This window comes from Acyrthosiphon pisum, chromosome A2 (genome assembly GCF_005508785.2).
Source record: "Acyrthosiphon pisum isolate AL4f chromosome A2, pea_aphid_22Mar2018_4r6ur, whole genome shotgun sequence".
NCBI classification, from domain to species: Eukaryota; Metazoa; Arthropoda; class Insecta; order Hemiptera; family Aphididae; genus Acyrthosiphon; species Acyrthosiphon pisum.
In genome coordinates, this window is record NC_042495.1 from 75735052 (window position 1) to 75759559 (window position 24508).

At 28.4% G+C, this 24508-nt stretch overlaps 5 protein-coding genes across 8 annotated transcripts in view; 3 read left to right on the forward strand and 2 right to left on the reverse strand.

Annotated features, from left to right (window-relative positions):
* Positions 1-781: 781 nt before the first annotated feature.
* LOC100162267 (39S ribosomal protein L46, mitochondrial) lies at positions 782-2023 on the forward strand. The gene is given in 1 exon segment (NM_001326639.1): positions 782-2023. A coding segment is annotated over 1 exon segment (801 nt). The 5' UTR covers positions 782-1132; the 3' UTR covers positions 1934-2023.
* Positions 2024-8433: 6410 nt separating this feature from the next.
* On the forward strand, positions 8434-9675 carry LOC100166355. Its single transcript, XM_001944095.5, has 2 exons — positions 8434-9106; positions 9359-9675. The coding sequence occupies exons 1-2, from the start codon at positions 8686-8688 to the stop codon at positions 9649-9651; spliced, it is 714 nt and encodes a 237-aa protein (XP_001944130.5). The 5' UTR covers positions 8434-8685; the 3' UTR covers positions 9652-9675.
* A 1448-nt stretch (positions 9676-11123) lies between these two features.
* Positions 11124-12526, reverse strand: LOC103310338. Its single transcript, XM_008188310.3, has 2 exons — positions 12497-12526; positions 11124-11747 (listed from the first exon to the last, which is right to left on the reverse strand). The coding sequence occupies exons 1-2, from the start codon at positions 12524-12526 to the stop codon at positions 11271-11273; spliced, it is 507 nt and encodes a 168-aa protein (XP_008186532.1). The 3' UTR covers positions 11124-11270.
* Positions 12527-13645: 1119 nt separating this feature from the next.
* Positions 13646-19028, forward strand: LOC100166984 (protein phosphatases pp1 regulatory subunit-like). 3 transcript variants are annotated; one of them, XM_016807286.2, is made up of 7 exons: positions 13646-13886; positions 14290-14438; positions 14517-14641; positions 16760-16956; positions 17024-17186; positions 17897-18205; positions 18274-19028. In XM_016807286.2, the coding sequence occupies exons 2-7, from the start codon at positions 14417-14419 to the stop codon at positions 18445-18447; spliced, it is 990 nt and encodes a 329-aa protein (XP_016662775.1). In that variant the 5' UTR covers positions 13646-13886; positions 14290-14416; the 3' UTR covers positions 18448-19028. The 3 variants fall into 3 exon arrangements, with proteins under 3 accessions (XP_016662775.1, XP_008186522.1, NP_001155729.1); XM_008188300.3 differs by having other exon boundaries at positions 14305-14438; NM_001162257.2 differs by having other exon boundaries at positions 13664-13751; positions 14305-14438; positions 18274-18686.
* Positions 18580-24508, reverse strand: part of LOC100159525 (U3 small nucleolar RNA-associated protein 14 homolog C) — a 10119-nt gene continuing 4190 nt past the window's right edge. For both annotated transcript variants that reach the window (XM_008188304.3, XM_001943995.5), the window contains 3 exons: positions 21102-22204; positions 20820-21039; positions 18580-18861 (listed from right to left, as the gene is read on the reverse strand). In XM_008188304.3, coding sequence (XP_008186526.1) covers positions 18670-18861; positions 20820-21039; positions 21102-22204 — 1515 coding nt within the window. In that variant the 3' untranslated portion in view covers positions 18580-18669. The remainder of the gene's footprint in view (positions 18862-20819; positions 21040-21101; positions 22205-24508) is intronic.

The following is a 24508-nucleotide window of genomic DNA, read 5'->3' on the forward strand; positions in this document are numbered from 1 at the left end:
TTACTATATTTCAAATCACATAATATATGTCTGATAATATACATATATTATTATACGTAATATCTACTATTTATTAAGAATAAAGGATAATAATTTATTATAATTGTATTTGTTGTAAAAAAATTGTTGCCCCCCCCCCCCCCCCAGATCTTTGCTCTAGATCCGTGCCTAGGTGGAGCATTGGTAAGTTGATGTAGAGTAATATCATAGAATACAAGTATAGTATTCTATGGTAATATTCTGGTAAGTTCCCGATTTTAGCAGAGCGAATTTTTCGGACGAGCCGGTTAGCGGTCAGAATAAGTCAAATTACCCAACAGTCAACACAATATCAATAATATAATATTGTTCTATGATAATATGTTATCTACTTATCTATGATCGTGATAGTTTCCCATCTTTTTATTTTCTAAAATAACTTCGCTAAACGAAAACCTAGAGATTTTAAGGGTAATTTCATAGACCTTATTATAGGTTATATGGTTAGTTTATTGCACGGACTACTACACTGGACTGGAAACGTCAAGGGAGGCGGGTGACGGGGGCCGGGCCGCTTAGTGTCCGCGAGAGAGGTGTAGAAAGGGGAAATAGTACGCAAGTGTATCTAGCGCAGCCTGGCTTACCACAGGCATACTACCCATTTCGGCATTCCGTCAAACGATAAACGTAAGGCGGGAATAAATTTGGTAATTGGTTTATCATTAAAGTATAGATGGCGCCAGATTCGCTCATGTACGATTTCCCCTCGTACACCTCTCTCGCTGACACTAAGCGGCTCGGCAGTAAACGTCTCGTTTCCAGTCCAGTGTAGTAGTCCGTGGTTTATTGTTTATAATTTAATATTATCATTTATCAACTTATCAGTTATGAGTTATCACTGATTTTTTATAGAAACACTCAACTCAACTCAACACCAGACTGGCAGATTATAAGATTTTACTATTATTTTAGTCCGTGATGAACAACTAATTTATTATAATAACACAATTACATCTTATTCAACTCATAACAGTTAAACTTTTTGATTCAATTATAAATGGCAATATTCATTATTTAATTATATGTATATATATTTTTAATACTACAATTTATTATCTACTTAGTATCTATCTCATTAACAAAAATTAAAAAAATGAAGACAATTCATCATATGATTAAGTTAAAAAACTTCTATAGAATGCATTCAACAACTCAAGTGAAATGGGACATCATGGCTGGTTTATGTCTACAACGTAAACCAATTATAACTAAACCATTAACTGATACAGAGGTAAATTTTCAAAATATTTTACAAGAAATTGAATTTGAAAAGAGTCTGAAATCAGATCACGAGCTTAGACATGAAAAAGATGTTAAAAGAATGGAAAAATTGAAAAATGGTAAGGTTATTGATTTTGATGATATGGATCAGGCATCAAATCAATCAGCACAAGACTATGTAGATAAGAACAAAGAAGAACTTTTAAATTTCAAATTTGCTAGTCGTTTAACTGAGGCAGACACAATAAATGATACTAAATCATTAAAAAGAAAATTGGACGACAATTTGGTTTTAATTGTTAAACAAAAATTGGGCCATGAAGACTATTGGGTCTTACCACAAGGTTTGTGGAAAGATGGAGAAACATTAAGAGAAACATCAGAAAGAATATTAAAAGAATCATGTGGAAATAATATTAATGTTAGATTTTATGGTAACGCTCCATGTGGGTTTTATAAGTATAAGTATCCTAAACAAAAACGAGAACAATCTAATGTAGAAGGGGCAAAAATATTTTTTTTCAAAGCAAAACTTTTGGATGGAAATGTAGAAGAAAAAGGCACATGGACAGATTATGAATGGTCAACTGTTCAGGAACTTAACAAGAGACTTATTCAACCATACATGAAAAATGTTAAATTATTCTTGTCAAATTATAATGTAAACACATAAATAATAGATGGCTTTTACCTTTGTTAGCTTTATTAATAATATTTCTCAGCAAAATATAACAGTTTTCAAAATTTGGTTGTTTGTAACTGATACCTGATTTTTGCTTCTTTTTGTCTTCATTGTCAACATCCTGGCAAAGAAAACATGATAATTAAATTAATATAATTGATTTTAATAATAATTTAAATAACCATTTTACTATTGACTAACCAGTATTAAACTTCTGTGGTAATATTTAAGAAGACTAATCCACGTTACATTACCATTACCATCAACACATGGAGATTGATTTAACTGTTGCAGACTACTGTTATTATTCAAAACTTCAATAACTTCATCATTCTCCAATAGGTGTTGAATTTCTTGTCGTTTTATCTATAAATATATTTTTTTTTATAATATGTTAAACAGTATTAAGAAAATACTAAGATTAATGTGGTTATACGTTAATTAATAACAGCCTGTAAATATATTGCTGTAATGAGAACAGTATAATTTATAATAAAAAGTACATAGACATGCACAGACTTCAATTTCTGGTCGAGGCTGGGAAATTATAGTGCCCTAATATTTCGACAGTGCCCCTAATTTTTTTCTTACCACATCAACATACATGTTGAGATGTATTGTCTATATAATACTATAATTATTGTATTTGTATAATGGTATAATGGTTTTGATATTTTTGATTTTATTATACTTTCACGACAAAAATTTTTTATTTTTCGTCTACAAAAATATAATATAAGCATTATAATAAAATATATACGCACATTTTACTATGTCCCTAAAAAGTTTCAGGTCGATCCTGGTCTTGTCCGGCTCCCCCCTTGCGCACACTTATGAGATAGTAACTTATACATTTAATAAATTTACATTTTATTATCTCTAAAACACACAGTTGTCACAAGACGTACATTACATTAAGACCGGTATAAAAAATATTTCAATATCATTCACGCCCAAATGCATAGTCAAGTATGCATAGGCACAAATAGACAAATTATTTTGGGGGGACTAAAGCCCCTACTATGATATTTTCTAAAAATTATATATGCTCAGTACTAATTACTGACTTTTGAACTGAGGGGGGGGGGGCTTGGCAGAAATGTGAAGAGACCAAGTCCCCCCAAGCCCCCACCTATTTGCGCCAATGCAAGTATGTGTCCCATAACTATGCCCTATGTGACACATAAATATTAAATTTACTGCATAAGGACATCAGTAATGTATATTATATTTTATACACTGAACCTAATTGTATCTATAGAGTGAGTACAATTGCTACAAGTACGATAATATAGTATTATTATAAATCACTATACACAAATAAAAAATATTGTCAAAATTATCATGTTAAGGGCTTAAATCGGTGGGTTGGGGCAAGGAGACATTCTACTTCTAAATCTAATAAAAAGCATACCCTTTACAAGTAACTACTCCAAAAGTAAAAGATATCAGTTCTGTAGGATGATGGCAGAAGCTGATATGTACATTTTCCAAACATAGGTTTGCCGCTACATATATTTTTAAAATAATGACATATCAGTTTTGGTCTTTGCACATAAATGGCACCACAACCATAATAGATACATAACATATACAACCACTTGAAATATACGATTTCTAAACTATTTAAATGAAAATTCAAAAATTAACAAAATGTTCATATCAGCTTCCACCATCTTTCGGTATTAATGTCGTAGCGGTCTACCGCACAATTACCACGAATGCGGTCTACCACATAGTAAAAAATATGAATGAATACATAAATTTAGAATTACAATATATTTATTAATGTAGAATTTCAGTATAATATTTAATAATACAAAAAAATATATAAAAATATGCGTTAAAATATGTAGGTAAATTAAATTAGTATATGTATTAAAAAGTAACTGACAAAAAATGTAAAAATATATAGAAATATGCATTAATCAATTTAAATTAGGTACTATACAGGGTGTATCCTATTTCGTTGTACACGGGGTTTTTTAACGATTATGGAACGATGACATGGAATTTCGTTAAAACGAAAAAAGACGTGTTTATTTATTTTTGTAACAATTTCAAAATTTTTAAACATGCATGTGTGCCAATAGCAAAATAAACTTTATTTTTTCAAATGGCAACCACTATATTTTTTAATAGATTCTTATAAAGCTTTTTTTTCTGAAAATTTTGATAGTCGAATCATCAATTTTGGCTCGCTAGTTTAGTAACTATGGTCCTCTAAAGATTATTAAAATATGCATTAATACTTTTAATTGAAATAATGGGTATAGGTTTAATTAACGTGCACCAAACAATTTTTTCTTATAACTACCTTTTGATACACTTCAATAGTTGAATCTGTAATCTAATGTGCCACTCAAAAAAAAAAATAATAATAATAATAAAATCATAAGCAAAATTGTTGGTAAACATAGTTCATTATTTTTATTTCAACATACGATCGTAAAAATTAATATTATTATTTTAATTTAATATTATAATCGTAATTAATTACTTTACATTTTTTTTTATCAGTTACTTTTCTTACAATATCATAAATTTGGATTCTTTATTAGGTGGCTAAGGTAATAAATAATAATGGTTATAAGTAATTGATTATTATAATAACAATATTGGAGATAACATTGTGTAATTGGTCTAACTAACTCAGATTGAAGAACAAGTGCTATACCTATGGATGTTGACTATGTATGTAAATATTATTCATTTCAAATATGATTAATTAATGTTGGAACTTCAATAAATTAAAAACAAATATTTTTGTAAATTTAATGTTTATTAAAAAAAGAAAAAAATTCAAATTAAATGTTCAAAATGCATTCCATTTACTTCTTGGCAGTAATACCTATAATCGGTCTTCAAATTCCTGAAGAATATTTTGAAAATTATCACTTGTTAATTTACGGCACTCGTCAAACATTTTTTGCTTCAAGTCCTCTATGTGGAGGACTTAACCAATCCGAATTTATGATATTGTAAGAAAAGCAACTGTGATCAGAGCTTGAAACCGAAAAAAAATTTTCCGATTTCGGTTTTGTTTTCGGATACCGGTATTGATTTTTTTTGATTTCGGTTTCGGTTTCAGATACCGGTATCGATTTTTTCCGATTTCGGTTTCAGTTTTGGATACCGGTATTAATTTTTTCCGATTTCGGTTTTGGTTTTTAACGGTTTAAACCGGTATTCAAAATCAGTATTGAAAATCGGTTTCAAGCCCTCACTGTGATGAAAAAAATGTAAAGTAATTAATTACGATTATAATATTAAATTAAAATAATAATATTAGTTTTTATGATCGTATGTTGAAATAAAAATAATGAACTATGTTTACCAACAATTTTGTTAATGATTTTATAATTATTATTATTTTTTTTTTTTTTGAGTGACACATTATATTACAGATTCAACTATTGAAGTGTATCAAAAGGTAGTTATAAGAAAAAAATGTTTCGCGGACGTTAATTAAACCTATACCCATTATTTCAATTAAAAGTATTAATGCATATTTTACTAATCTTTAGAGGACCATAGTTACTAAACTAGCGAGCCAAAATTGATGATTCGACTATAAAAATTTTCAGAAAAAAAACCTTTATAAGAATCCATTAAAAAATATAGTGGTTGCCATTTGAAAAAATAAAGTTTATTTTGCTATTGGTACACCTGTGTGTTTAAAAATTTTGAAATTGTTACAAAGAAATAGCCTGTCAAAAATAAAGAAAACACGTCTTTATTCGTTTAAACGAAATTCCATGTCATCGTTCCATAATCGTTAAAAAACCCCGCGTACAAATGACATAAGATACATTCTGTTATAATTTCACATCTCTTAAAAAGCAATCAAATGTGTTGTCATTCTTATTTTTTAGATGCCACCAATGTTCCGTCAAATATGAAGGCAGCAATAATGGAGATGTACCAAGCATTTTTTTAATAATTCGAAGTTTAAACTTCCCCATAAACTTTCAATGCGTTGTGTGTGCGCACCACTGGTGGGATCGACAAAAAATTGGGGATGATTGACAGTTTTATGTATATACCCTTTATTTTCTATCGTCTCATATGCAAGCCATTCATCCGAGTGTATTTCTGTACCAACTTCAATTTCATTTTGAATTATTTCAAGCTTAATAATCATCAAATGCCGCCGTCGGATCAACGGGAATGACCTAAAATATATATAAATGCGCGGTAGTACCTAGACCGCATATGACGTGTAGAAACATACGTGGTAGACGACAAGTGTGCGGTAGACCGCATACGACATCAATACCCATCTTTCTACAGGGTTAGGCTTTTATTATTATTTAATTTTGTATTCGTAATATTAATATTAGTAAAAGTATTTAATTTAATTTGAATTATATTTATATATAAATTTAACCATTTGTACATTTATTGATTTTCATTGTATATTATTGATTAATATATTAACTATTAATTTTAATGAGCGATTTTAATAAACATATTAAATAAAAAAAAGACTATTAATTTTTAGTCCAGGGTTCAAATTCTAGATTCAAATGGTACAGTGAATTGTTAAATTAAACTTCAAATAATAAAATTGTATCTATTAAATTTATTTATTTATATTTAAAAATTAGTTTCTTTCACATAAACAATGGTTAAAAATCAAGATAACTGATTAATTTTTTAGTTTTTGTTTGGTCTTTATAGCTGTAACAGACATTAAATTAATAATATCTATATATAATCAAAGTATGATAATGTTCGCAATATATATGGAGGTTAATCTCCTGTTTTTGGACATTCTGTCTGTTTTTTGCCTCTGCAGTTAGCTCCATAATTAGAAACAAAATGTAGAAGGTTGTCCTACTCATTGTTAAATATCAAACGCTAAACTCTTATAATGAACAATAATAATACAATTGTTAACATCTTCAACAATTATTATATTATATAATATATATGGATTGTTTAGCCATGCATTAAAATAAATGGTAGAACTCTAACAAATACTTATACCTAATACATATATTTTATAGTTATACATGTTATGTCATTACCTTTCTTTCTGTGATTTTATGTGAGTCTAAACTTTGCAAACAATTATTTAAATCGCTGTTCAAATTACGTTTTTTATTATTATCCATTTCATAGAAAAAATTCGTCGAATTACGATTACGAATTAAATCACAAAAACTAAAATATAATCCAAAGAAAACGTAGAAACAAAATACGAATATTAAATGACATTATAATTTATAATTGGTACATAGTCTGATGTTCATAATATACGGAATACGGATTCTATAAAATCCAATACAATATAAAATATATTAAAAGAAACGACAAAGAATCTTCAAGAATTTCTATGAAGTAAGAGAACTAAAAAACTGAGAAGTAAAAATATTAATATAATAAGTAATAACTAATAAGTTATCAGCGGACCGGTTATCAAAATTTAATTCTGGCGGCAGTTTTCTTTTCTAGTTTCAAACACGGTATATCTTAAACCGTGGTTCAAACCATAGACCTATTGGACAGCGCATTCCACTCCACCCTGCCAACAATGCCGGGCGATCATATAACCATATAACTGAGAGAGAAAAAACATTAAGTAGTGAAGGAGCACCGCATAAAGCCCGCATATCGGGCGTGTATACATTTTGCTACTTTGTTTCTTTTCTCACTCGACTATATCGTATCCTGACTTCTCTCTCTAAGCGCTGTCCATAGTTAATAGGTCTATGGTTCAAACACACTCATATCATGTCTTAACCTAACTAATAACCGTGGTTTCAAATAATGAATTACATAAAATATAATGGATAAACGACATCAGCTGCAATTTATTATATTATTAGTCTATGCAATTATATTATAAGTCTATGCTTAGATCATATACTACTAGTATAATACTAGTATATGATCTAAGAGTCTATGATTGCAGCTGATGTCGTTTATCCATTATTTGAAACCATAGAATTATAATATATAGATGTATTTTATTTTATTTATAAAATTTATTATTTATTTTATTTAATTAATTATTAAAAATAAATATGTTTATCGTAAAAAGTAGATATAAATTCTTATCTAGTATTGAACTAGCATTGAATGTAAACAATATTATATTATTTATAGGTGTATAGTTAACATTAAGTTTTTTTTTGCTTTCTATGTTTTCTGGCTCGCTAGATTTTTGCACATTCAAAATTGGCCCTCTAGTATCATTGAGTTGCCCATCCCTGCCCTATGGGATGAATCCTGGAAAAAAAGGACAATTTACAATTTTTGAAAACTACATTTTAAAACCGAGAATAATCATTTTAGTTATTTTGTTGTAATTTTATAATGTATGTAATTATACATGTAATTATACAATATGCAATTTTAATGTACATTATAATATATTTTTTGGATATTATACACAATTTAAATTTAATAAAAGGAGAAATTACCTTCATTACAAATTTACATAATATTATTTATACGACCATCATGTAAACAGTATACACACAGAAAATTGCCTATATTGAACTCCTTAAAAATACAAATCTTCATCTCTATATTATTATATTAAATACAATATAACTTGTGGTATAATAATATAGAGTAAAATAAATTTTTATTACTGGAAATTCCCTATGCAGAGATCACAGTGACCTATGTAGACATTTTCATACGTTTATGCTATTATTTCAGTGAACAACATTTAGTCTGTTGACAGTCACTGAAGTGTTAAAGTGTTTTAAATAATATAAAAATTTGAAATGGAAGTTTTTAAATCCAACAAAGGCGGTGACAAAATGCCTTTTGAAGGCTACACATATACAGTTAAATACGATGGTGTAAATCATATTACATGGAGATGTTCAAAAAGAAATAGTACAAATTGTCCTGCAATACTAAAGACTAGTATCTTGAAAACGAACCATTCTGTGATAATAGGACATAATCACTTTGCGAACAAATCCGAAGTAAATGCCATGATAGCTGTATCAAAAATAAAATTAGCTGCAAAGACATCTTGTGCAAATCCAGTCGAGATTTATGCTCAAGGTGTTTCTGAGTTAGACGAACGTTCCAAGTCAATGATGCCGCTTGAAGAAACCACTACAAGAACACTAAGAAATCAAAGATCAAAAGACAATCCTTTGGATCCTGTTAGTCTTAATGATTTAATGATTGAAAGTAAGTACTAAATAGCATACCTATCAACTATTCGATCAATAAGTATAACATTAAGGTGGCTCGACTCTGTACTTAAAGTTTAAAATCAAGATATAAATTATAAATATAAAATAAAATAGGTTTAATAATAATAGTACTGACTTTAATGATGCAGGTGGGTGAATCAAATGTTTTAGTCACACAAATAAAGCATGTCTGTACTCCTAATGTTAATATTATAACATAATAATATTGTACATTATATTTATTAAGATGATTGGTGTACAACTGGAAAACCATTCCACAAACTGCTTGCTGACAATGGAATAGGTGCCACTGAAAGAATAATTATATTTTCAACAGATGAAGGATTAAATAATTTAGCATGTGCATCAACCTGGTACATGGATGGGAACTTTGCCCTTGCACCAAAACAATTTCAACAACTGTACGTTATACGAGTGCAAGTAAATAATGTTTCTACTACAGCAGTTTATTGTTTATTGCAAAGAAAAAGCATGTCAACCTATGAATCAATGCTAAACACAATACTAAAAAAAGTGTGAAGAAAACAATTTGTGTATAGATGCAGTAATTGTACATGTGGATTTTGAAAGGGCCATGATTCTAGCAATTAAAAATGTTTTAGGAGATCATATAACAATAAAAGGTTGTTTTTACCATCTTACTCAATCAGTACATCGTAAGATTCAAGAGTTAGGTTTAGAAAATTTGTATAGGAATGACGAAGCATTTAGTGAATATTGTAGGAAATTAGATTCATTAGCTTTTTTACCTACTACAGACGTAAAAGTGGGCATGGATTATTTGAAAAGTGTGATGTGTGATGATCCCATAGATTTAGTAACATACTTCGATTCAACTCATGTGAATGGTACATATAGGAGAATTGCACAAAACGATTTGAGTATAACCATTGATTATACATATCAATCAATGGTATAACTTTAGGAAACTGTCCACCTATGTTTCCTCCAAATATATGGAATGTTCATGAAACGACTTTGAGGAATGAAGACCAAACAAACAACCGAACTGAAGGCTGGAATCACAGATTTAGCAAGCTAGTTGGACATAATCATCCCACGGTATGGACGTTGATTACCAAAATACGTCTGAAAGTTGCGTCTGATGAAACAAAGATGGTTCAAGACGATATAGGTAGGTATGAACCGAAAAAAAACATACGATTTATGAAAAAATGCAAATTAAACTAATTACATTATGCGAAGATTACAAAAATGGTAGAAGAAATTTAGTAAATTTCTTAACGGCTGTAGCGCACACCAAGTGATTAATATTATTAATTTTTTTCAAACTTTTTTATTATATTTTGTGTAACATTTTACAGTGTATTTTATTTTAATTTGTATTATTATTAATTACTATTTATATTTTGACTTATTTACAACATTAATTGTTTACAGTGTTACCAGTGTTACAGTACTATATTTCATATTATAAAATTACAACAAAATAACTAAAATGATTATTCTCGGTTTTAAATGTAGTTTTCAAAAATTGTAAATTGTCCTTTTTTTCCTTGGTCTTTTTTCCGTGTTCTTTTTTCCGATTATCCTATGGGATACGGCCACAAAATAAATCTCAAAATAGATGCTCGAACGCGTCACCGGTATATTATGTTGTTTCCGCTTACAAGTGCGCAAAATAGCAAATTGTAGATACATTCAGCCACGTTCAGCAGAACACGTGTAGCTCAATTGACATCTTATAAAATTTAAAAGTAAGATATTATTATCTAGGCAATCTCATGGGCTTTTTATTATATTAACCTGGTTGAGGTCTCGAATGGGGAAGAACGCTTGACTACCTTATATATAGACTAGCGCTTTTACACGTCCACTGGGACATACAATTAAATGTGGAAGATATTATCAATAGAATTGCCAAAGAGAAAAAAATATGTATTGATTTAATTTTGTAGATAATTGTATTGATTTTGTAAATTAATAAATTGTAAAATTAAATTACTTTTATTTATTTATTTATTTATTGTTAATTGAGCTTATTCATTTCAGATTTATTTAGTTGTATAGATAAAATAATGCAAATATTAGCCTCCAATAAATTACAGATTAAACAGAAAAAAAGGTATTTAATTTTTGAAAATCCGCCCCCCCCCCTTAATTGACTTCTGGATCTGTTACTGCGGTGTTGGGTATGGTGACGTATCGTATGTGCCATCCCTGTCTGACACAGATATGTCAGCACATGCCCTGTACTCCTCTTGCGGCCCACAGCCCACCGCACTGGTGCCGTTACCACACTCGCCCCAATTGTTGCCCGTCGTGTACTTCCACTGCAAAACGCACTGACTACACGTTAACCCATCGGGGAGCTGGTACCACATTTTGTACACCTTGTTCTCGGTGCCTGGATAGAATCGAGTTTCGTGGAACGCTTCAATAGTGTCCTTGGTCTTAACCCTCCGCAAAACGTACTTGTCCAGACACGACTGGCTGGCCACCTGCTTGGGTGCATTGTTCGGACACAGCCTGAACTCGAAGTACCCCCGGTGGCTGGCCGTCACCTCGACGCGCACAATTACTGGCTGTACGATTTTGTAACGGCGCACGATCACTCCCTGGCCGTACTTTCCGCCGGCTTCGTGTTGTCTCGGCTGCAGAAAAACACAAAAGCGTTATAAACAATATAAACCAGAGATGGAAAACGTTTTTAATTATTGATTTAAAAAATATCGTTTTTGTTTAACCTAACCTAACCTGTAGACACGCCTATGGTGGCGGTGGAATCCCGTTTTTTCAATAATGAATATTTTTCTCTGATTTTTTTACCAAAAGATAGGGTATAATATACTTTTAATTTTTGATATACATTTCATAAGTTTTAAATTATTTTTGAATTGACTACAGCTCGTCCCGTCAAAATATAGACCTAATTACGCGCATCTGTGGCGGTGGAATCCCGTCCCGTTTCTGCATTATTGAACATTTTTCGCTGATTTTTATATTAGTCGATAGAGTTTAATCTACTTAAAATGTTTATATACGTTTTATAAGTCTTAAATCATTTAGGATTTAATTGCAGATCGTCCTGTTCGATACTTTGCTGTAACCGGTAAATCTGTACTGTTTTCACAAGAATACATATTTTTTGCTAATATATTTTTCGTTAATCTATGCATTTAATTTATAATTAAGTTATATATTTAATAAGATAATAGTTTTATTTTTATATAATATATTAAATATAATATTAGTCGTAATTGGAAAGTATTTTTTTCGCTAGGCATGTTCAGGCAACACTGTTTTTGTTATCACACGTGGAATGGAATAAGTCCCGTCTAGTGATGGGCAAAACGGGTCATTTGAACGATTCGGGTCGTTCGGATCGGGTCATTCAAAAGACCCGTTCATGTGATTCGTTCATATCGTTCATATCGTTCACGCGTCCCGCGAACGAATTAACGAACGACTACCTGCCTTCCTACTACACAGTACACATGATTCGCAAAACGGGTCATTTGAACGATCCGATAGTATTACTGCATACATCATCTATTATGATTATCCGTCATTTTGAATACATCAAAATGTAAAATACATGCCAAAATCCCACCAAAATTTGAATTCTTCTTTAAAATATATTTATTTATTATTGTCTTTATTATAGTATATTATACATTAAGTTAATGATTTAAAAATATTTACCACATAATAATTATTTTTAAGTAATTATTCTATTCAATTCTCAACCCGAATCGTTCAAATGAACCGTTTTGTCACCCGAGTCCGGGTGACCGACTCGCCACAGTGAAACCACAATAACAACGAAAAAAAATGAACGATGAACGAGTGAACGACCTTTTTTTTTTTCCATACCCGGGTCGACTCGTTCAATAGAGTGACCCGTTCAAAACGATCCGTTCGTTCGCGAACGACACATCTCTAGTCCCGTCCCATCAAGGGTTTTATTTAGTAAATAGTATTAAGAGTTCAGCCATGACAACCGACAAAATATTTATTTTATCTATTTTGTATTTTTGTCATGATTTCAGATGTACAACGTCAAAACGCAGTAACTGTGTTTTTCATTATTTTGCAGGATAATTCATTTAGTAAATTATTTCAGACTTAACACTGTGTAATTGCTATGTGTTCACAATGTGAATAAAATAACAGTCCGATTCCAAAGATTTTTGGACCGTGGTATAACGGTGACATTAGTACCATGACAAATTGTCATCTAATTTGTTATGGTACTAATGTTCTATGCAGTTATGCACATGTATAAACCACACATTTCTATATAGTAGTATTAAAGAAGTCTATGGTATAAATGCGTAATTGTAGAATCTATAAAATCCAAAGAGGGGCAATGGTTCAAAATAATGTATATATTTTCCAAAAAACGCAAAAACATGAATAATCCCTCTACTACACAGTACACGGGTTTAAGTAGCAACCCTAGCGTACGGAGCGTAGCCTGTGGCCGATTAATCGTGCGCCTCGTCTCGGGACATTATCAGAAGCAGAGTTTGGTACTGGGATAAAATATATCAATTAAGATAAATCGTAATAAATATCGGAGGCCGGAGCAGATTACTGATTAGCAGAATTCGCAATCCAGGACCGAAATTCATGTGCTCAAACTTCGAAACAACGTAAATAAATAATAAAAATAAATAGCAATAAATAAAAAAGACCGAGATAGAATCGACTATCGAGAGAGCACATAAAAAAACTGAACACACCTCATTTCAGACGATTTTAGCCGTGATCCTAATTTTTCATTATAGGTAGGTACCACACATGAACATTAAAACACGCAGATATGACCATAGAAAAGAGATTTGGATAGAACTATCTCAAACCATAATCATGATCCGATATTTCAAATTCCAATATCTGTCGAGTATCTAACTGTCTATACTATCTATCTTTTTTACATATAAATATATAATTAGTATTTAGCTTGTCATAAATGTTAGCATCAAAATTCAAAACGTAATCATATCATTTTCGCTAATCCGTAGACCGTCTATTTACTTTTCTGAAGACCGTGATTATTAACTATTAAGTTTTACTGATTAGAATCCAATAATCTATATAATTTTCGAATTTTTAAAATTGAAAATTTAATTAATGTGTTTAGCATAGATTATAGACCTAGGTGCAAGTATTTTATAGTCTAGTTTATAGTTCTGTTGTTTTTAGTTGATTATTGGACCTTGGCCATTGAGTTATAACAATCTTAATTTTGATGTAAAACAAATCCTGTTGTTGAAGAAGAATAATATTATTTGTTGCCTATTTTCGATTAAACAAAATGGACTCAATTGAAAATAAAGGTAAGATTTATTAAAAAAATGTATTTATGTTGAAATATTGATGAAGTTGATTTGTCTAACTATTATGTATCAAATCAGGTACTAATGGAAATGCAGAGACTCCAAAGGTTAAAAAAGAAGAAGGTACTGAAGGTGTGGACGAAAATGGAGTAAAATATATAATATATGAAGAAAATAGTGTGGAAATTAACGAAAATGCTGAAGTAAATTTATTTTTATTTATTGATTCAGATTAAAAAACTTGATAGATACAATAGGTATTTAATGTTTTATGATAAACCGAACTTTGGTTATTAAGTAAGCAGATTGGTAGAATTGAATTTCACTTATTTCTTTATTCAGTATAATTTAAACAATATGTTATGTAGCTATGATTTGTAAATATTTTTTGTCAGAATTTGAATGAGCTATTATTTGTAACAATAATAATCTTATATTTAATTTTACATTCAAATAACATTGAAAATATTCATATAAATCTTAAGAGGCTCATCCACATTTTGTATCATATAGGGAAATGTTTATTAATTTATTAGCTTTAAGAAGACATCTCCATGTTCTGTCTCTGCAGACTGCCTTACAAATGCATGGCACAATAAGTGTTTGAGATTTGGGAGGCTGATGATTTTTATGCAGAGATGACAATTTTTCATATACTTATTCATATGAAGTGTAATATCTTCAGGTTTGTTGTAGAGGTGGGGCTTAGCCCCCCCAGGCACTTGCTATTTACGCCTATATACAATTGTACAATGTGTAACAAAAAATTGATTCTGATTGGAAACAGTCTGTCAGCCTTTATCAAGAATATTTCATGATTTGAATTTTATATTGTTATAATGATATTATTAGAAGCAACTTATTTTACTATTGACCCCTAGTTTTTCAACAATCCATGTAAAGACCTAGGTAGCGAATATTTTATATGGCTGGGATGGGTAGGTTATTGAGGATTATGGTAGGGCAGTGCAGCCCTCGATCTGAGCATGAAAGTGCAATAAGCGAATTTTTACTCGTATAGATATTTAATTTTTTTTTATTTTAAGTTCTGAGGGAATCGATTTTATAATGACATATTTTTTTTAAATTTATAATTGTTTTTTCCAATTAGTGCTTAGGAGAGTCAAACTAGAAAAATTTCCAGTAGTTTTCAAAAGCGTCTGGAAAAACAAGACAAAAATTAAGGAAAAACAGGGATTTTTACCAAAACAATTTTTCGAGATACATAAGATTTTCACCAATGTTTATATAGTATTTTATTTACACTATAAAATTCTCAAAATATGTTAAGTCTTTTTAAACTATTTATAGGCATAAGAAAATTTTAACATGGTTAAAAAACTTTAAAATGTACCTAGTACAAGGTCCTCATAAGTTTTAGTTAGTGGAAATTAAAAAAAAAGTTGAGCAAATCTATAATATTTTTCCATTCCAGTGACCCCTTTTATTTACCTAATATACAGCAGAGCAGTACTTATCTACATTTTGATTATTTTTATTTTTGAATGATATATTTTTTTATAAAAACAGTAGGTACCCTTAAAAATATTCTATTATGGAATATGATATAATAAATGTATGTTGTTATTTAAAAAAAGTAACAAACTTTTAAAATTTTAACCGTAAAAATTATAATTATTTACCTGTATGGAATTATGTAAAAAGAAAATATTGCTTCAAATATTTTAGTAAATTAATAAATGCTAGATATTAAAAAACTCACTGTTTACTAGATGATGAGAATACTTACAGGGCAATCAGCTAATATTAATATTTTTTTGTAAACTATACTCAGTTCAGGTTAAGATTGAACTAGCTTCGCACATGCAGACTGAGCCCGAACAGTGCCTGTGACCCCCCCATGTGATGGCTATGCGGTCTGTGATTGGCCGACAGTCATCGATCGTCAGTGCCGGTGCTGGCCTCCGTGCATACGCTTCCACCAATGTCTGGAATGCGCGAAAAAAAAATGTTTTGGTTGAGCCGCTGGTTCAATATTAATCTGAACGGAGTATAACCTTTTACAGTTTTGTGATCTGAATGAACATATTATACTCTATTCAGAAGAAGTTTACAATGACACAGACTGGTTGTAGAAACACCCACATTTAGGGTTGTGTTTATGCTTTATGCACTTTCAACCATTTGACACTATTCTTTACATAATTGATGTGTAAGCAAGCAGAGTAGTCTTAATCTGAGTAGAGTATAAATAGGTCTTAAAAATACAATTTTCATTTTTTTAATACTTTATTTAATATTCCTGCAACTAATTTTCTAAAATTCTCAACTCATTGTTTAACTTATGTATTCTTTTTCAGGAGTTAGATTTAAATCATCAAAGACTGGATAAACTTGAAAACTTTGAACACATGCTAAACCTTCGTTCTTTATGTCTTCGTTGGAACCATATAAAGAAAATTGAAAACATTCAAATGCTTGTTTCGCTTAATGAACTTGATTTGTATGATAATCAAATAACTAAAATTGAAAATCTGTCCAGTCTTATAAACTTAAAGTAAAATAATTTAATTGTGCATTATATAAATCTAATAATAATATAAATCTATGCATTGTAATTTTAGAGTGCTTGATTTATCGTTTAACCGTATAAAAGAAATTGAAGGTCTTGAACATTTGATCAATTTAGAAAAATTGTATTTATCCAGTAATCGAATAACTAAAATCACAAATGTTAATCATTTGTTAAATCTACAAATGTTGGAATTGGGTGATAACAAAATTAAGGTACGTCTATAATTTTCAAAAAAATAAATTCTGTTATAAATATTGCTTATAATTATCATAATTTAATCTAATTTTCTTGGTATGCTTTGTAGGTTCTATTTACTTACCTTTGTGCTATATTTAAATCATATCATTATTTTTTAAATTATGAATTAACATTATCTCTAAACAATTTCAAGGTACTAGTTAACAAACATTTTCAAATTATATATTTACATGCCTTATATTATGTTATAAGCAGGGTTTGATACTTAATGCTTTTGATGATTGTTCTGAATTGATATAAACTCTAGCAATATTATGGAAATCCAAAATTTATGTTATGTTGCTAGTATTTCAAATATAAAATTTGAGTGCATTTTATTATTTCGTTGAATTTTACTAGTTTTTATACTTTGATGCAATGCTATGCAATGGTAGTTACTGACAAACAAAATATAATTTAGTTTTGTAGATTAAGAAAAATATACTCAGCACAGTCACAAATGCCTAGTATTATATAATATTAGATGAAATAAAATAGATGTTTTTAAGAAGAATTTTTTTTTTGTTTAGATATGTTATAATTTTGATGATTTTAGCTTAAAGTTGTGAGCCTTGGTTATTAGTCATATTTTATACTCTACCATTTTTATTACAGTTTGATTTTCAAAAAATAAAATTACTTTCTTCCTTCTTGATGTTTTAATTTAAATGTATATAATTTACAGACAATTGAAAATATCGACTGTCTCACTGGTCTTACAGAACTATACTTTGGAAAAAATAAAGTTAATAAAATCCAAAATTTAGACACCTTGATTAACTTGAAAATACTAAGCTTACAAAATAATAGTTTGACCAAAATTGAAAATCTTAACAAGTTGACATCACTGGATGAATTGTATCTCTCTGAAAATAGAATCACAGTAATTGAGAATCTTGAAGATAATATTAATCTTGGAACTCTAGATTTGTCTATGAATAAAATTTCTAAAATCGAAAATATAACTCATTTACAAAAATTAACAGAACTTTGGGTAAGAACAAAAAATCTTTAAAAATATAACATTTATTAATGAAATGTTATTTATGATTATTTGTTTAGATCAATGACAATAAAATAAATGATTGGAATAGTGTTCAAATTTTGGAACATATGAAGAAACTTGAAACAATATATTTGGAACATAATCCATTAATCAAAGACAGTGCTTATAGAAGAAAAATTAAATTGATTATGCCGTGGATTGCTCAAATTGATGCTACATTGGCTCGATAAATTATCCAAGTTGTTTAAAAGGCTTATTTAAATTAATGAAACTCACTCATAGCATTATACAATGTTATTAATAATATAGTTTTTTCTTAGTGTTAATAATTAATTTTTATAGTGTAATAAAAAACATATATGATTGTGAATTGAAGTATTTCTATGTAAGATTATATTTAATTATAAATAAGTACATTATATTAAATAAAAATAAGATTTTCAAAATAAATATTAATCATTTAATTTAATTTTGACAACAGAATTTTCATCAATTGGATCAATAATTTGACCCATTTGAGTAACAACTGGGGGAGCAGTAAGTTTTTGAAAAACTGTCTCTGGTACCCATGTTCGTCCTACAGGTGCTTTGATTGTTTCTTCATATTCTTCAATACCTTTAAATGGATATGGCAATTCAGAAACCTATAAAAACCAACAATATAATATACATTATTATACAAATAACAATTATAATACAATAAGGATTTACAAATATTTTTCAAATTTATAATTAAATGTTTCATATCTATATTTTTAAATTTAATATTATATTTTAGATTATGAGCAGAGCAATAAATGTATTGATTTTACAATGTGTTTTTTTTTGTGTATATCAGTACCTTTTTGTGCAATAAAAATGGTTCAGCTTTGAGAATGGTTAATGGTAATAATTTTAAATTGAATCTAGTTGGTACTTTGGGAGGTTAAAAATAAAACATTCCCTGTATTTTTCAAAATAATAGTTGGGGGTGGGGGATTGAAAAAAAATTGAATTTTAAAGTAATATACATTTTATAAAATAAAAATAATAAATTACAAAAATAATCACAACTTTTTTTTATAAACGTTACAAGTTAGTTTTTTAACAGAGTTATTCAACATCACAAAAATATGTAGCTTAAATTTAAAATTGTAAAATAGAATATTATTCAATAGTTTTTATTACTGGAATTTAAAAAAATTATGCTTAAAGCTACATCATTTTTTTATGAATAATTGAATTTCAAATTCTGATGACATTAATCACACGTGAAATTTCAATTTCTTCTGAAATTGTTTTTGTTGTTTTTCAAAAGTATTAACTATAGAACCTTGAAACATTCCAATTACTTATATTAAAATTTTTTATACAGAATGAAATTTTCAAAATATTTAGATTAATTTCAAGCTATTATAGGGCTTCTAAGATTTCAAATTATTTTTGTTCTTTTTTAAAATGTTGATGATACATTTTAGGTTTAGTTGAAAATCTTCAAAATATAATAGATTATACATAGTTGATTTTACAAAAACCTAAAAATTAAATGGAAAATAATGATTTAGTTATTCTGCTTTAATACTAAAGCTATTATTTGTAGACTTCAAACTATTTTCCATTATTCATATTAATTATTTACTGTACATAGTGCAATTTTAAGGATATTTAGAAAAATGTCAAGCTTTTTATACCAAGAAACTATTCATAATGGTCTAACGCCATTATTATTTTTGGTAACCCATTCAATGTTATTAGCAACCTTATGGTTGATAAATGCTGATCTACAAGGATATTGACTTAAGTCAATAACAGCTAGTAATATTATAATAAATGTGATTTTTTTTTTTAAATAAAATCTTTCCTTATTACAATAAAAAAATTAGTAACACCAATATAAATATTAAATATATGATCAAATATTTTTAGAAATATATGCTGACAGATCATCTCCGCACAAAAATGTTTTCCGTATTCAACATTTATTGCTGAATTCAAATATAACACCTCAATGACTGAAGTTATGAAGACTAAAATAAGGAGACCAAACTCTACTTCTGATAACGTCCCAAAATGTCGCACAATTAAACGGCCACAGGCTGCGCTGCATATGCTAGGGTTCCTACTTTAACCCTCATAGTATAGGGATTATTCATGTTTTTTTTGCGATTTTTGGAAAATATGTGCATTATTTTGACCCTCTTTAGATTTTAAGCTTGTATGATTACGCATTTATACATGTACATGAGAGTGTTTATCTGATAAACATGTTATTCTTAAGAAACAAATTTGAGTCTAACGATACATATATCGGTATAAACAGGTCGCTCAAGAAAACACATGTGTGTTTTGTATCGATTAGTATTGGAATCAGACTTGCTGTGGACAAAGATATATAGGTATAAAATAACTAGATATAGTGTTAACCTATAAACTATTGGACGGCGCTTAGAGAGAGAAGTTGCGAACACAATATAGTGATCGAAAAAAGAAACAAAGTAGTAAAATTTATACAGTTCCTTATGTGGTGCTCCTTCACTACTTTATGATTTTTTTTTTATATTATTTATATACCCTCAACTATTAACTAGTTATACAATACAAAATTAGAAAAAATAAATCTTACTAAATGTGATTTAATAGAATCATCAGCACTCTCGTGAATAATAACTTTTTCTCGATTGAAGTCTTTACGTGGTGGTTTAGCGGGAGTTCTAAACATCCCCATGTTAGTTCTTTTCTTAAATGTTCGTTTCCTGATGTTAGGGCCAGCCCAACTGCCCCAACCAGGAAGTGCTGATTCTATTTTTGGCTTAGATTGCTCTTCCAGCTTTTTCTTTTCCTCCCTAAGTATAAACCATTATATGAAAGATATATTAATATAATATTAAGATTAAATAGTTAATACTTGAACTCATTAATGATATCATCATCAGCAAATGCTTCTGCAATCAACTTTTCTTGTTCATTTTCTTCTTTATCATCTAAATGATCTTCTACCTGAGCCATTTCTTCGGTTTCCAAACTTATTTGAGTCACTTGTAAAAACTCTGTAGGGTCTATATTTTGTACTTGTTTTGTGGGTTTTCCAACAATTTTAATAGCAGATCCTGTGTTGTTTTCAACATTACTTATATTATTTGTATCTAATGTTCTATTATTTTCATATAAAGGTTCATTAAATTCAGCTTTAATACGTTTATTATTCATTTTTAAGTAATCACTCTTTACTTCTTCATTTCGACGTTTAGCAATATCTGTTTTGGAAGGTTGTTTAACTTTAGTTTTGTTGAGATTAAGCAATTTCTCATTGATTTTATTTTTTAATTCAGTTTCAACAGTTTTAAATGCGTTTTCAACATCTTTGTGTACTTTTTTTTTGTTTACAATATCATCATTAATATTATCTGACGTTACAAACCAAGTTCCAGCAACTGTATTGATTACATTAATATTATTATTTTTCTTATTGCACAAAGCCGTAGAGTTAATTTTAATATTTGTATCAATTTCATTAATTTTAGTTTCTGGCTTAATAGTATCATCGGAAAAATGAACTTTCTTTTTTTTAGGAGAAACAATTTTTAGACCTTCGACAAAACTCTCCTCCTCGTCAAATATAGAAAGATCTTGAATTGTAATATTTTTAACCTTATTTTGATTTTTCTTTTTAATTTTAACTATAGGTATTGCTGTTTTATCATGTTTTACCTCATTTACATTACTTTCTTCAGATTCTTTAGTTTCTTCATTTTTGTTATTGTTTATATATTGATCATTTGTGTCTTTTGTTTCACAATTATTTTGAACAAAATTATTATAACCAACCATAAAATCTTTGAATTCCTTTCGTTCGGCAAGCCAAGGATTATCAGGATCAACCACTTGTTCAGAAATTTCAATTTGTTCTTCATCAGAACTATCAGAATCATTTGTTTCGTTCAATGATGGTTGTACTTTTTGAGTTAACTCTTTACTTTTTCTTAACTGTTCTGCCAAGGCTATCCGGCTCTACAAAAAAACATATAATTATGATAATTAATAAGTATTTAGGGCTTTAGGGTATATATTTTATCGTAAGAATATAAAATATACCAATCAACTTAAGTTATCTGAAAAATATTTTGAAAACAGACTAGAATTTTCCAAGAAATTCTAGTTATATATTTATTTTCACTTTACTGGTGTGTACGGGTATGTATGTAGAATAGGGCTGTCTCCAAATATTAGTTCTATCTCTGTTTCGTGTAAATATAAGGATAGAATGCGGTTTACATATTTTTTATGATTTCATATAGTTGAAACACATTTTATATTTATATATTCCAGTGTTAATGTTGTAAGATCAATGGTATTATAGGTTACCATACTTTTATACTCCTACAAGTATAAAAGTATTTTATAATTGATATTTTAAATGCTTGTAAAAGAATTTTATATCATATTTTTAAATGAAGAATCTACAGTTAATATTATAGCATGGATTTTTAAGCACTAAGTGTCAAAATATAAATATGCCATATAATATGAATGATTGTCAAAATCATGAAAATATGCAACAAATATGCAAGAAAAAAACTTAATATTGTGTAATATGGTAAACAATTCACAATTTAATATTTTATAAATTTACAACTAAAAAATAATTCAAAACAAATTAAATAACTTGTAATTATAACTATAGGTAATAGGTATCTATACCTAAAAATACACTAACGTAAAAAAAAAAATGCCATTGACTTCAAACTATTAAAATTTGTATAGATTACTAACAAAAATCTCAAAAATTTGAAAAGGAAAAATATACAATTGCATAAAAATCTGCGCTCTAGTGATCATTTATAAATGATAATTAAATAAAAATGTAAATGTTTTTGTTTTTAATTTTTAAAACCATAACAATATTTTTATCTACATATAATATTTGTATGTAATTAGATATATTTGTACTAACTATAATTGTATTAATATTATGGTATGGGTAGGTTAGGTAGTAGCATTGCAGTTTATTTAATAAACAGTAGTATGTAATAGACACAACACAAGGGACATAATCAAAATAATTTAGTGACCCTACTTTTGATCCGAAATTAAAATAAAACCCTGCAAAAGAGAATGAATAGATATCAGTTTTGAAAATTCTTATATTTATATTTTAGGATATAAAATATTAAAAAAGGTGGGTAAGTGGATGTCACTCTGCTGTACAGTAGATTACAAGTGGGTCACTGTATAATGGATGGTATTAAATTTGAATTCAATGATATAATATCATTGTATAAGAAAAATGATTCTGAGCGGAGACGGTATATCAGTCTAGGTATAAGACATAAAATTATATATGGTATTAAAAAAAATTGACTTATAATAAATTCCAAATGATATCTATTAGGTACTTATAACGCGTTATACATCAACAACAAACCGTGATACTATCATAGATACCTATATAATAGTATACTTAAGAAGTTTCAAGTATACCCACGAAATATATTTACAATCACAACAAAATAACTAAAATAGTTATTCCAGGTTTTTAATATGTAGTTTCGTCCAAATTTGAACTTAAAATTACTATAAAAGTAAACTGTGTAAATGTATTTTTTAGATTTTTTGGTAACAGAATTAATTACTTACGTGGAATCTTGTTCTAAATTTTAAATTCTTAGATATAAAAGTTGAACATTTTATAAATTATTAACTAAAAAATAATTATAATAAAAATTGGGTTAACAATTTAATTTATAATAACAGCCAAATAATAAATAATATGATAAATATAGTTGATTTGGTAGTTGTTTATAATAGTATAGGTATCATGAGTTCATTGTCATATGGAAAAGCACATGCTGTTGAAGCTAAGATATCATACATTGACTTACAATTAAATACTTTAACAATATTATTTTGTATGATTACATCCTGAACCAGAAGATAACTGGACATGTTATACTATTGTCTTGTGTTACTTTACTTCTGTGGTATAATAATAATAGTAATACAATTCTCACATGAATTGTCAACAGTTTTAACAGTTAAAAAAGGACTTCTAAATTTTTTCTGAAACATACTTTTTTGTAAATGACTATAAACATATACGGATTGTAAATGTACATATTATCTCCAAACGGGTATATGTATGTATGTAGGTACTAGATAGGCTATTATTCAATAAGATCAATCATTGTTATCTATGTCATATTTATTTACTATAAATAAACGGTATTTCAATCAATTAGTAACAGCAAAATAAAATATTGATTAAAATATTTTTTATTTTATACGTTTTGATTCATTGCAATTTTAAATTTTCAT